This window comes from Polyodon spathula, unplaced genomic scaffold, assembly GCF_017654505.1.
Source record: "Polyodon spathula isolate WHYD16114869_AA unplaced genomic scaffold, ASM1765450v1 scaffolds_2831, whole genome shotgun sequence".
Lineage (NCBI taxonomy): Eukaryota > Metazoa > Chordata > Actinopteri > Acipenseriformes > Polyodontidae > Polyodon > Polyodon spathula.
This window is the reverse complement of record NW_024474297.1, coordinates 5156-18000: the sequence shown is the minus strand read 5'-3', so window position 1 is coordinate 18000 and position 12845 is coordinate 5156. Positions and strand designations below refer to the sequence as shown.

General features: G+C 41.0%; 1 protein-coding gene across 1 annotated transcript; it reads right to left on the bottom strand.

Annotated features, from left to right (window-relative positions):
• Positions 1-1198: 1198 nt before the first annotated feature.
• LOC121310917 (cis-aconitate decarboxylase-like) lies at positions 1199-5674 on the bottom strand. The gene is made up of 6 exons (XM_041243827.1): positions 5099-5674; positions 4893-4953; positions 4506-4693; positions 4161-4253; positions 3264-3469; positions 1199-2930 (listed from the first exon to the last, which is right to left on the bottom strand). Exons 1-6 carry the CDS (start codon positions 5114-5116, stop codon positions 1994-1996), a joined length of 1503 nt encoding a protein of 500 aa, XP_041099761.1. The 5' UTR covers positions 5117-5674; the 3' UTR covers positions 1199-1993.
• Positions 5675-12845: the final 7171 nt, after the last annotated feature.

Genomic DNA, 12845 nt, shown 5'->3' with positions numbered 1-12845 from the left:
CAAAATAATTGCCTGTCCGCAATGCAATTTGAATTTTGCATCCACACTTATTTACACTGCACTATACTAACATCTACCCTATCTAGTGTTTTCAGGGCTGCAGCATGTAAAACAAAATACATATTCAAGACAATAAGAAGGTGAGCAGAGATAATGCTGCTAGCATTAATAAGAGTTCAGAGCATTTATTTTAAAGCCTTAGTAGGAAGTTTTTGGCTTGTTAGTGTCACAAATGATGAATTTTCTATGGGTTTTGTGTATTGTATGTTTTTTTTTATTTTTTATTGGAATCTGCTTATCTCAACCCCCAGTTGGTTTTATGTGTGTTGTGGCTGCCTGTTGGGTAGAGCACTTTCATCCCAGCAACAGGAAGTCCCGCCACAGATAATGGCGGTCCAGACAGGATTATATAAAGGTTTTGATTCAAAAGCTGAGACAGGAACACGAAAGACAGGAAGAACCAGGAGGAGTGTGTACAGGCAGAGCGCGCAGGGGGAGGGAGAATACGACCATTGGCAACAAGAACTTTGATCTGGGGACAGACCAGCACTGGGACAATATTCAGGGATGGGTTTGGAGTTATTTTCTTATTTTTGTTTGTCGTGTTGGGACAATATAGGATGGTTATTTTCTTTTTGATTTGTATTTGGTGTGGCTATTGTACACACCACTGGTGCCTAGTGTGCGGTGTTCTTTTCTTCTTTTTTTGGCACTCCCTTTTTGAAACCTTAACTTGATTATTATTTTTTTTATTGCCGTGTGGTTTGGTTTTAACGATTTTTTACCCTCTTGAGAACAAATAAACTTTTGTTTTACCAGACGCTGCCCCATTGTGTGGGAAACCCGGGGAACAAACAACCTATATGGGAGAAAGAAATAACTATATGGTTACGAAGGTCCAAAAATGACGTAGTCGTCCACTACATAGGTACACTAGCTAGGTTATCTCAGGGCACCCACACGTGACATTTGTAACCTGGCAGGTGTTTTTCTCATTTTGTTAACTGTGCACAGGGGAAGGGTATTGACGGAAGGGCTAACACTTCCTAGGTAGCACATTAAACACTGTCGTTAATTACTACTTAACTCATGTATCACAAAAAGGTAGAGCGCTCATCAACAACTGGTGAGGTGCGTAGTAAAAAAAAAACTAATACATTCATAAAATAAAAGTTGGCAAACTCTCTCAGACAAGGTCCACAATTGTATTTAATCAATTCACTTGAGAAAACAGACGTTTTAATTCACATCACATAACTAGAACATAATACCATTACTGATTGTACATTTCACAATTATTAATCAAATTAAAACGTTCTATTAGTCAATTCATATCACAATTAGAACAAGGTACTGCTTTGAGTTACACTGTTTTGAATTAATTATTAAAGTTGAAACATCTTTGTAATGATTAAAAGCTGGTAGAAAATGAAAGTACTGTGTTATACCTTGTAACTAAGAATATTTTTCAATTAAATAAAATAAACACCAAAGCAATCACAATTGTTTCATTTGTATTATATTTGCATACTAGGGGCATCACATTGGTTTCACATTTTGCATCTTGTATGCACATTGTCATCCTGTAGGTGATGATTTAATTGATAGAATTGACAGATGATATCTTCCAAACCAGTGACCTGCTACACAAATCAACAGTATGCAATTCCAATACAAAAGTCTGAAATGACACACAATACATTTTTGTAAAAGATTAAATAAAATAACAATAATTCAATAAATAGAGCATTAGTGAGATTCACAGTGCTATCAGAAATGAGAGTATATACATTGTATAATCTATGTAAACTGTGTGGTTTAAAGGTGACTGTCCCTATCTGTCAATTGAGTATGATTGGGTAAATACTCACTAAAATTATGCATTATATAATAACAACAACAATAATACAGTAAAACAAAACACAAATGGCATAAAGATCTTTTCCCCAGTGCCTTCAAATTGTTTTCTTCTAGTGTACGTCATCAAAGGATGTCATGAAGCCCTTGACTCCAGGTGCATGGTGAGGTGGGAGCAGTCCTGCATGTCTTCTATGTTCTCCACGGCATCAATGATGGCCTCCACCCTCTCTCCTGGCAGGACTGCCCCAGCATTTGCCCGGAACTTTTTCAGCAGACTGTCACAACTCAGTGGCTTCCTCCAGTGTCCATAAAAGGTGTCGCAACGACCCTTCAAGACATTGCCTGTTGTGAGGGTCAGCAGCACCTCTGCGTACATCTTATTGAAATTGGCAGGGTTGTCCTGGGGGTGCTCGACCCGTACTCTGCTCAGGAGGCTGAGCAGCTCGGGGCGGTCCAGGAACGCTGGGCTGAACGACTGGACACTGACCTCGCCGTCCAGCAGAGCAGTGCAGGCGTTGAACTGGAAGGAGTGTCTGGCCTGGTGCTCGGATTCAGGGAAGGGACGGTTGATATATTTGGAGAGGGGGATTCTCATTAGGATGCTCTGGATCATAGAGGGGTGGAACCCCCCTACGGTGTTGACCAAAAGCTCCCGCGCTGAGCACGCTGCGTCTGCCACCCAGTGCATGCCCAGGTGTGCAGGGAAGCGCTTGAAGGCTATGTCCTGGTCCTCCAGCAGGAAGCGGGGATCCTGTTCCTCTGGGGAGGGCAGTGCCTGTGGCAGGTAGTCGTTGTAGAAGGCACTAAAGCCAGCGCAGCCTGGGGTCGAGTCCAGGATCAGCGTGCTGGCCTCCAGGCCCCGGGAAGCCAGCAGTGCCGCCTCCATGCCGAGTCGGGCTGCGTTCCCGATATGAAGAGGTTTGGATTGAGTGGCAGCGTTGGCCATGGGAGCCCCTGCTAGGGAGGCAGCAATCGCCAGGGCGTTTGAGCACTGCGAGCGATCCAGGGAGAGCAGACGGGAGCAGGCAGCAGCACTACCCAGAGGGCCCACCACAGTCGGGGGATGGAACCTGAAGGGAGAAACACTGGCATGACCACCCTAGTAACTGAGAGAGTATTTTACATTATATATGTTTTTTAATGGTTTTAAAATTCTGATTTAAAAACAAACTCAGATAGACAAACATTTATTATCATGCCTTCTAAAAGAAAAGGAAAGTGTAATAATAATTTCCAATAAAAACAACATAATCAATGTGAGGCTAAAAAAACACTGAAAAACAGACTAAGATTTGCTTTCAAATTTAAATACGGTCTCGTTCATGCTGGAAGAATCCTGGCACACTTCCTTCTTGGCAGCACTACAGTATTGTGCCAAGTTTGTTTGGCAGCAGTCTCCTCACCTGTTGGGGATGTTTTGGGCTTCGTTGGAGAACCTCATGAGCCGGCCCTGAATCTCAATGCCCACGTTGAAGGCTAACAGGAGGTCCATCCCACTGGGCTTGGCGTTGCCAGGCAACATCTGAGCAATAGCGAGCAGGGCAGGAAGGACCGCCCCTGAGGGGTGAGTGGCTGGGTGCCAGGTATCATCGAAGTCCATTGAATGGACCTGCAAAGAAGAAAGTGAGGGCACAGTAAGTGTCTGGCACAGTGTGACATCTCCAGTGACATTCCTGACTGCGAGGAAGCCTGGCCGTGCCCCATCTTCCTACAAAAGAAACCTCAAGGACATGAATACAAACTTGAACTTTCATACACAACGGGATAATGGGAATGTGTCCTTAATACAGTCACTGCCCGATGGGCACATGTCCATTATAATGAGCACATCACTATTGTTTAATTTATATTATATTTGCACAATTGAGGCATTACTTTGGTTTTGAATTTTCTGCATTATGAAAAAGTTTTTCTCCTTTGACTTTTCATAGAACTACTCCTTAATCATCTGCTAAGTAACCTGTAAAGTACACTTGTTGGCTTTTCTCAAACAATTGCTTAAGAGATAAAATGAACATTTAAACTATTTTATGTTGAAATAATAACACATCTCTTCCAAGAGCTATTGATTTGTGTATGTATATACTGATAGTAAATATTGGCAACCCAGCCTCACGATGATTTATGTTTTGGAATGCAGTATTTCAAGGGGTGTTTTCATGGAAATTAGTTGCAGACAGTGTAATGAAAAATGACACATGCTGCACAACTTGTCAGCTGCTACAATGTGCTCATTTCATGGACTACAGCTTTACAATTTGAAAGGGCTGAGCATTATGTAAACAAATTCAGAGACTTACCGCTACTCCACTGACAAAGGCTGCCAGACTCGGAGAGAGTCTTGTGTGCCATCGACCAAAGACTGAACTGATGTAATCTGGAGCATACATTTGCTGCAAAGAGAGTTAATCACAGATCATTATAGGATCTGAACGTTCTTTAAGATGGAAACAAGCAAGTTAAATTCTTGATTATCATCACCCTGGTTTGACAATGCAAATTTCAACTGGAATGGTGACTGTTCAGTGAAATGGGGTAAGTACTGAAGGAATGGTTTATATTAAAATTGTACTGCCAGGGCTCATTTCTTTGGCCTGTGTGCCCTCTGTACCATAGCCCAGTGCAAGCCTCAGCTGAAGGATTACCTGGCAGTGCTGCAGAGCCAGCTGGAAGACGTGGGAGGTGCTTCCCAGCAGCCCCACCCCGATGCTGTCCAGGATCATCCTCTTACTGCGGTGCAGCACAGTGTCTGACAGCTGGCCCGGGTGCACAGAGTGGATGAACCCTCCAAAACTGCTGGTGACTGTCTCCTCTGGGGCAGGCCTTTCCTGCACTGCAGGGCAACAAACAGCAGGTCAGTCTCTGCCTGTGCCTCACTTTAGTATTCAGAGCATGAACTCTACAATAATGGACTAAAATAACAACATCTAAACATAATCGGGTCCATTCAATTAGCGTTAGTATGAAATCCTTAAATCGACATTATTTACACAGTTTTTTTTTATAATCAAGTAGCTTTTTAAAACGTTTACCTTCAACTGCAGATTTATGTAGAAGTCGCAGGCAGGAAAAGTGCCTTGGAGTTCTCTGAAACTAATTTAAAAAGGAATCAGATAAAATTAATATGCTATATGACAGAAAATAATAATAATAATAATAATAATAATAATAATAATAATAATAATAATAATAATAATAATAATGCACACATTTCTGAGAGTTTGAGTGCAGTGATTACCTTGAGTGCTGAGAGCATGGTGTTGTTCAGTAGGTTGCTGTGTATCACAGTGTTCTGTCACTGAGCTGTGTATCTGCCGTGGTTTCATCCTCTTTATATATTTTTCATACCGGGATACCCATTGCCCAACAGGTTCCAAACCCTCCTTCTTTTAGTGAAACTATTCAACTAATTGGGGGGATTTTTCAAATCTGATCTGGAAATGGGTTCTGTAATAAGCAGGAAGGGGTCTTGACTCTTGGGGAATCCCCCTCTTTCTCTGTTCTGGGAGGACACTTACTGAGAACTTGGGTCGATCACACTGACACGCAGCTGGCAGTTTTTTATTGTATGCTTTTATATTGAGAACTTTGCACTGGGAGACCCCCTGCCTGAATGGTCCTTCAAGATGGGCCTGATCGACAAGTTAAAAATCTATTTTAATATGTCCAGCTGGCAGCACAGTGTCTTAAAGCGAGGCATGCTGCCCTCTAAATAATTAGGTAGGAACGTATAACAATAATGTTAAACATAAAAAAAGACATGATATTTATATTATCATGCAATGCTGGCTCTGAGGAGCAGCCTTGGGTTGACCTCCCCAACGCATCAGCATGCACAACTTTTGAATTAATTTTGTTTATTTAATTATTTTAACTTTTTTATATATATTTATTGGAATTAATTAGTTCATTCTTTTCTGTTGAGTCCTGCTGGCATAATCGTGTTCAGTCTATTTATCCATTTACTTTCTTTTATTCTTCTATATGTCGCATTGTCTAATTTTAGCTGTTCTAATACTACAAACTTTACATCATTTATGTCATGTCCTTGACTGGTGAAGTGCTGTACTATTGGTTCATTCATTTTTTTATTTCTAATTATTGAAAGGTGGTTCTGAATTATTTTATATAAAGTTGTTCCAGTCTCTCCAAAATAATTTATTTCATCACATTTCTCACAGGCTATTCCATAAACAGCATTGCTATTTTTACAGTAGATATTAGTATTTAGTGGATATGTATTGTTCTTGTGTTTAATTATATTTTTTCTTTTGTCCATGTATTTACACACTTTACATGTACCAGTGCAAGTATCTGTAGAACCTATTGTGACTTTTATGTTTACTGTGAACTAAAATATCACCTAAATTAGCTTCTCTTTAGAATGCCTTTAGAACTGGGGCCTTAAGAAATACTTTTTTCAATTTTTCTGAATTATGTAGAATCGCAAGTGTTTCCAAACTATCTTAGAAATATTAAGCAAAAGTTTAGAGTAAGTCATTACTAATGGGACTCTTTTGACCTTATCTCTATTTTTATAATCTACTAGATCATCTTTTTAGTGTATCTACTTTTCTTAACGTTTCTCTATAATGTTTTATTACATAATTGGAAATTATTTATCGAGCTGCGAGGATTATAATAATAAAAACAGGCGGGGATAATACCCTTCAGTTAACATCGTTTCTGTATTTAAACAAGCTCTCGGGGTAGCTCTTAGCTTTTATTGTTGTTGGTTTTTTGCATTTTATTTCATACAAAGATACAATCAAACAAAATAATACGTTAAAGGAAAATACGTGTGCGATATTTGCGGTTCTTGGAGCTGGGAGACACTGGTTAGACGAGTAGCCTAAGAGCTGGAGCAGGTCAGACCAGCTAGGAGCTGGGAGATGCTGGTCAGACTAGAAAGAGCTCATAAACTATTCACACCAGCTTAAGTTTTTCCAAAACACAACATTAGCTGGTGACCATCTAGTGCTGGAATTTGAACGTTTATTTTATAATTACGTAATGCGTTCAAATATTTATGTATAAAGAACACAAAATCTGGTTATGTACAGCAAATACCTTACAGCAATATCTAATCAAAAGCAATATCTAACATGTTGTTATATTCTTAATTTCTAGTTTTAAAATAGCATACAAACCTGCATGTCTGTGGCCAAATCGTTTTGCTAAATTGTTTTGCATCTTTAGGGAAACGGAAGAATTTATTTTTGCTAACTGTATAGATGGAAATGCGATTTATGTCTTTCTGAATATGCCATTATGTCACTGCACCTATTCTTTTACGATTATTTTCAATCCATGCTTTTGTTTTACAGTACCAATCAACAATTATGAGAAAACACACGTGAACTTTCTTAAAGTTATATAAGGGTACTACTCTAGCCTGTGGAGATATTAAAGGATTTTGTAAGGGCTAGTGTGGCAAATGTGTGCAGTTACTGATAATGTTTTAATTCGATCAGACAAAAGAAAGCAATTGAATCTTCCTTATTATAAGCACAAGCTTGATCTCTTTATATTTTACCGTGGAGTCAACAAGTCCAGCCCTGACTAACGAAACACGACCACACGCGAAATCAACTCCTTCTCATCGACTGGTACTGAAAATGCGAGGATTGAATATAATCGCACAGGCGGGGAATCTACCCTTCAGTTAACACGTTTAAACAAGTTCCTACCCGTTTTAAGTAATAGCTGATCTTTTTCAAACATTAAAAACTATGAAACGCGAGCAAACACAAGACGCGGTCACCAGTCCTGGGTGCGTGCAGACGTGCAGGTGCTCGGTGCAGACACAGCTTGTGTGGTGCGTAGTGGTGCTCCGGATCGTGCTGACCCTGGCGACAGCTCCGGAGGAGTGCTTAACTGTCTAGTGCTGAATACAAAAACAGACAGTTACACGGACAGACACAACAGTACAAAACACGAACACAATCCACTCTGAGAGCTCCTCTCTCAGTCCTTCTCTCTCTCCACTCGTTTAACCCAAACGAAGGAGAAGATCAGCGTTACCCTGGCCCCTATATGTAATCCTGCATGATATCTAGGTAAACGGCTGCAGCTGCCTTATTACTTGCAGCTGCTTCTCGTTTACCTTTCAAATCAATACGGTCTTACAACAGAGTCGCGCTTCTTTCCAGGCTGACCCACTTCCCTGACTCGGAAACGAACTGTCAGGCCAGCCCTTCCAGATACTTCTCCTCCCGTTCTTTAGCGCCCTCACAGGTCGGGAGGAAGATTCATCACCAGAACTCATCTTTCCGTCACAGTGACACACCATGAATGCACTATAGTAGCGTGATTTGCATGCAAACTCCGCCATTGTTTCCTGGTGTATGCTTGCTGCTGTTTCTGTGTTTCCAGACACAATGTTTCCTGGTGTATGCTTGCTGCTGTTTCTGTGTTTCCAGACACAATGTTTCCTGGTGTATGCTTGCTGCTGTTTCTGTGTTTCCAGACACAATTGGTGTATGCTTGCTGCTGTTTCAGTGTTTCCAGACACAATGTTTCTTGGTGTATGCTTGCTGCTGTTTCTGTGTTTCCAGACACAATGTTTCTTGGTGTATGCTTGCTGCTGTTTCTGTGTTTCCAGACACAATGTTTCCTGGTGTATGCTTGCTGCTGTTTCTGTGTTTCCAGACACAATGTTTCCTGGTGTATGCTTGCTGCTGTTTCTGTGTTTCCAGACACAATGTTTCCTGGTGTATGCTTGCTGCTGTTTCTGTGTTTCCAGACACAATGTTTCTTGGTGTATGCTTGCTGCTGTTTCAGTGTTTCCAGACACAATGTTTCTTGGTGTATGCTTGCTGCTTGCTGTTTCTGTGTTTCCAGACACAATGTTTCCTGGTGTATGCTTGCTGCTGTTTCTGTGTTTCCAGACACAATGTTTCCTGGTGTATGCTTGCTGCTGTTTCTGTGTTTCCAGACACAATGTTTCCTGGTGTATGCTTGCTGACACAATGTTTCTGTTTCTGTGTTTCCAGACACAATGTTTCCTGGTGTATGCTTGCTGCTGTTTCTGTGTTTCCAGACACAATGTTTCCTGGTGTATGCTTGCTGCTGTTTCTGTGTTTCCAGACACAATGTTTCTTGGTGTATGCTTGCTGCTGTTTCTGTGTTTCCAGACACAATGTTTCTTGGTGTATGCTTGCTGCTGTTTCTGTGTTTCCAGACACAATGTTTTTGTGTTTGTATGCTTGCTGCTGTTTCTGTGCCAGACACTTTGCTGCTGTTTCTGTTTCTGTGTTTCCAGACACAATGTTTCTTGGTGTATGCTTGCTGCTGTTTCTGTGTTTCCAGACACAATGTTTCCTGGTGTATGCTTGCTGCTGTTTCTGTGTTTCCAGACACAATGTTTCTTGGTGTATGCTTGCTGCTGTTTCTGTGTTTCCAGACACAATGTTTCTTGGTGTATGCTTGCTGCTGTTTCTGTGTTTCCAGACACAATGTTTCTTGGTGTATGCTTGCTGCTGTTTTAGTGTTTCCAGACACAATGTTTCTTGGTGTATGCTTGCTGCTGTTTCTGTGTTTCCAGACACAATGTTTCCTGGTGTATGCTTGCTCCAGACACAATGTTTCTTGGTGTATGCTTTGCTGTTTCTGTGTTTCCAGACACAACAATGTTTCCAGACACAATGTTTTGGTGTATGCTTGCTGCTGTTTCTGTGTTTCTCAAAACAAGGAAATGTTACACTGGAGTAGACCTGAGTTCTACATTGGGACACATTTTCAGGAAACATTTTGGCCAATCAGGAGCATGACATCATCAGTCATGTGACTTTGCAAAGATGGTGACTTTTACAGAAGATGCTACATGTAACCAGTTTATTGACTGGGTTTCAAAAGGAGATAGATTTGTCTTATGATGTTTACTGAGAGCTAATAAATAAACATATTTCGTCAGGGGATGGCACTGTGGCACGGTGGCATGGTGGTTAGCACTGCTGCCTGCATCACAGCTCCAGGGCCATGGGTTCGATTCCTGGTTTCAGGGGTATGTGGGTCTGCCTGTGTGGAGTTTGTGTGCTTTCCCCATCGTGTTTGTACTGTTGGTTTTTTTCGCCACCAAGTGCTCTGGTGTTCTCCCACAGTCCACAGACATGTTGGCTAGATTGATTGGCAAGCTCTCTAAATTGTCCCCTAGGGTTGTTAGTTGCCCTGCTGATGGACTGGCTTGGTGTATCCTTGCTGCTGTTTCAGTGTTTCCAGACAGGAAATGTTACACTGGAGTAGACCTGAGTTCTACATTGTGACACATTTTCAGACACAATTTTAATCAGGAGCATGAATCATGTTACTTTTCACAATGTTTCCTGGTGTACTTTTACAGTTTTAAGATTACATGTAACCTAAATGTATTGACTGGTGTTTTGGCTTCCCATCCAGGGTGTGTAGTCCCACCTTGCACAACTGTGTGTGTCTGCTCCGGCTCGTTACTGTGACTCTGTGTAAAATAAAGCAGCCATGGCTTCTGCATGTTTGTATTTATGTTTCCTTGTGTACCCTGAGATTAAAGTTACAATCGGGGGTATGTGGGATAAGCAGGTCTTTTTCAATAGGTTTGTGCTATGCCATTAGGCTGTTATACACATGCTTGGTAACTCAAAAAACTAAAACTATATACATGAGTAAATAATAATAATAAAAAAATATGAATGGTCAAATATGAATTTTTGGTTTTTATATTCCCTCTCGCTTCCTTTAACCCTTTGTATACTTGTACCCTGTTGTACCACTGCATTTTGGAACAAGGTACCATGCTATCATGTTATCAGTGTGAACGGTATTGTATAATATATGTATATATCCTATACCACCAATGCTGTATTATGATATGTAGTACCACCATGGTAATGCATGTGCCATGGTATAAGCTACACCATTATAGTGCAACTAAATACAGACTTCTTTATACTGCCTGGTTAGGGCCAGGGGCAACCCTGTCAATAAAGTGACGTTACAGTGAGCGTTAGAATAAAAGTATATATTAAACTCAGCTCAATCATGCCTTAACTTAAGTAGCCTAGCCTGCAGTCCTGGACAGCAATAACTTGTACACCACTATAATTGCCAGCTCTCCTGTCCCACGGGCAATGTGGGCTGAATTAGGGGGATGACTCCCAACATTTGTCAATAAGGTTAGTTCTCAACCTGGTTATTCAGTGACGACCAGTACGCTCAATATGTATTGTATATATTATGCTGTATTGTCATATGTAGTACCACCATGGTATCATGTTGCATAATATGCCATGGTATATAGCTACACCATTATAGTGCAACTAGATACAGACAACACTCTTTATACTGCCTGGTTAGGGCCAGGGGCAAAATTGTCAATAAAGTGAGGGTGGCGTTACAGTGAGCGTTAGAATAAAAGTATATATTAAACTCAGCTCAATCATGCCTTAACTTAAGTAGCCTAGCCTGCAGTCCTGGACAGCAATAACTTGTACACCACTAGATAATTGCCAGCTCAATCAGCGTGTCCCACGGGCAATGCTGGGCTGGGTTAGGGGGATGACTCCCAGGACACGGAGGGTAGGAGGTTAGTTCTCAACCTGGTTATTCCCTGGACGACCAGGACGCTCAATAGGTATTGTTCTTTTTTGTTATACTGTTTGTGCAGGCTTTCTGCATGAGGTATTAATGATGTTATTAACTGTAAGTTTTACATTATGTGTATGTGTGTGTCTTTTATAATTAAGTTGTTTTTAATCATGATGTTTAAATTGTGTGTGAATGTGTTTTTATAGTCGTTTTAATGTGCTTACTAATTCAGTTGTTTTATATCCTTTTATATTAAGGTTCTATACAGTATTGTGTAAGTTTTGAGTTCTTTAATTTCCCATTGGCAAAACCAGCTACGTGCATGTTTGCACAGCCTTACACGACGCTGTCAAAATAGGTGTCTGAGCTAAATGCCAAAAGGCAGGAGATTAGCAGAGACAGTGTGAGATGGAGGAAGGGAACTGAAAGACCAGATGGATGCTCCCTGCTAGGTACAACGTGGAATGCAACCCCCCCTTTTCCCCGGCAGAGGAAGTGTGCAATGATAGAATGGAAATCCCTATCACTGGGCAGAAGTAAGACAAATGGGAGTTGAGTCAACAATTGTTTACAAATGTATAAATACCCAACTGTAACAGGGTGAGGAGCCCTGTACAATTATTTGATTATTTATTTGAGAACGGGGTCTCCTCCTCTGCCCCTGTGTTATTTGTGTTTGTTTATTTATTATTTACTGTATAAATGACGGTGAAAACCGTGTGTTTTGTGTACTGTATTTATTTCAGCGTAGCCACTTTGTTTTGTTGTTTTGTGTTTATTTAGATGTGCTCTGGCAGAGGCGAGGTAGTAGCTCATTCTTTGCCAGGAATGATTAAAAACCTCTTGCAGAAGGCGTCCATCTCCCAAATTAATTGATTCATTTGTTGCTAATCGGGAGATGGTCACCTGTATATGAACCTGAAGCTCTCTGCACTCAGGGTGGGTGTTCGGAAGTGGAAAATGGGAGAGCAAGAGGAGAGAGAAATTTATAAGTAAAAACATATAGGAACAGTGAAGGCAATTGCCCAGCCTGACCTATTTGTGTTCATGATTTGTTTTATTTAAAAAACTTTATTTTTTGCTCTGTGAGCACTGTTTTGTTTAAATATTTTATTTATTATTGTTATTGAAAATAAACGGAGCCACAGAGCCTTTTCACTGCAGTACTGCCTTGGATTTTGTTTTCTGTTCCTGCATCTGGCCTGACATCACCACTCATCATCCTGTCACACGTGGTGTCATTGTGGATCAGCCACAGCCTCCACAATCGGGCCGGAAAGGATACTGCAGGTTTTTATTTTTTTAAACTTGTGGAGTGAGGAAGAGAAGGTGGGGAGGAAGAGTTGGAAGAATCAGGAATCTGGAACCAGGGCCTGGTTGGGGACGCTGCAGAGTGGTTCTGGGCGAGAGACCAGACCCAGCCA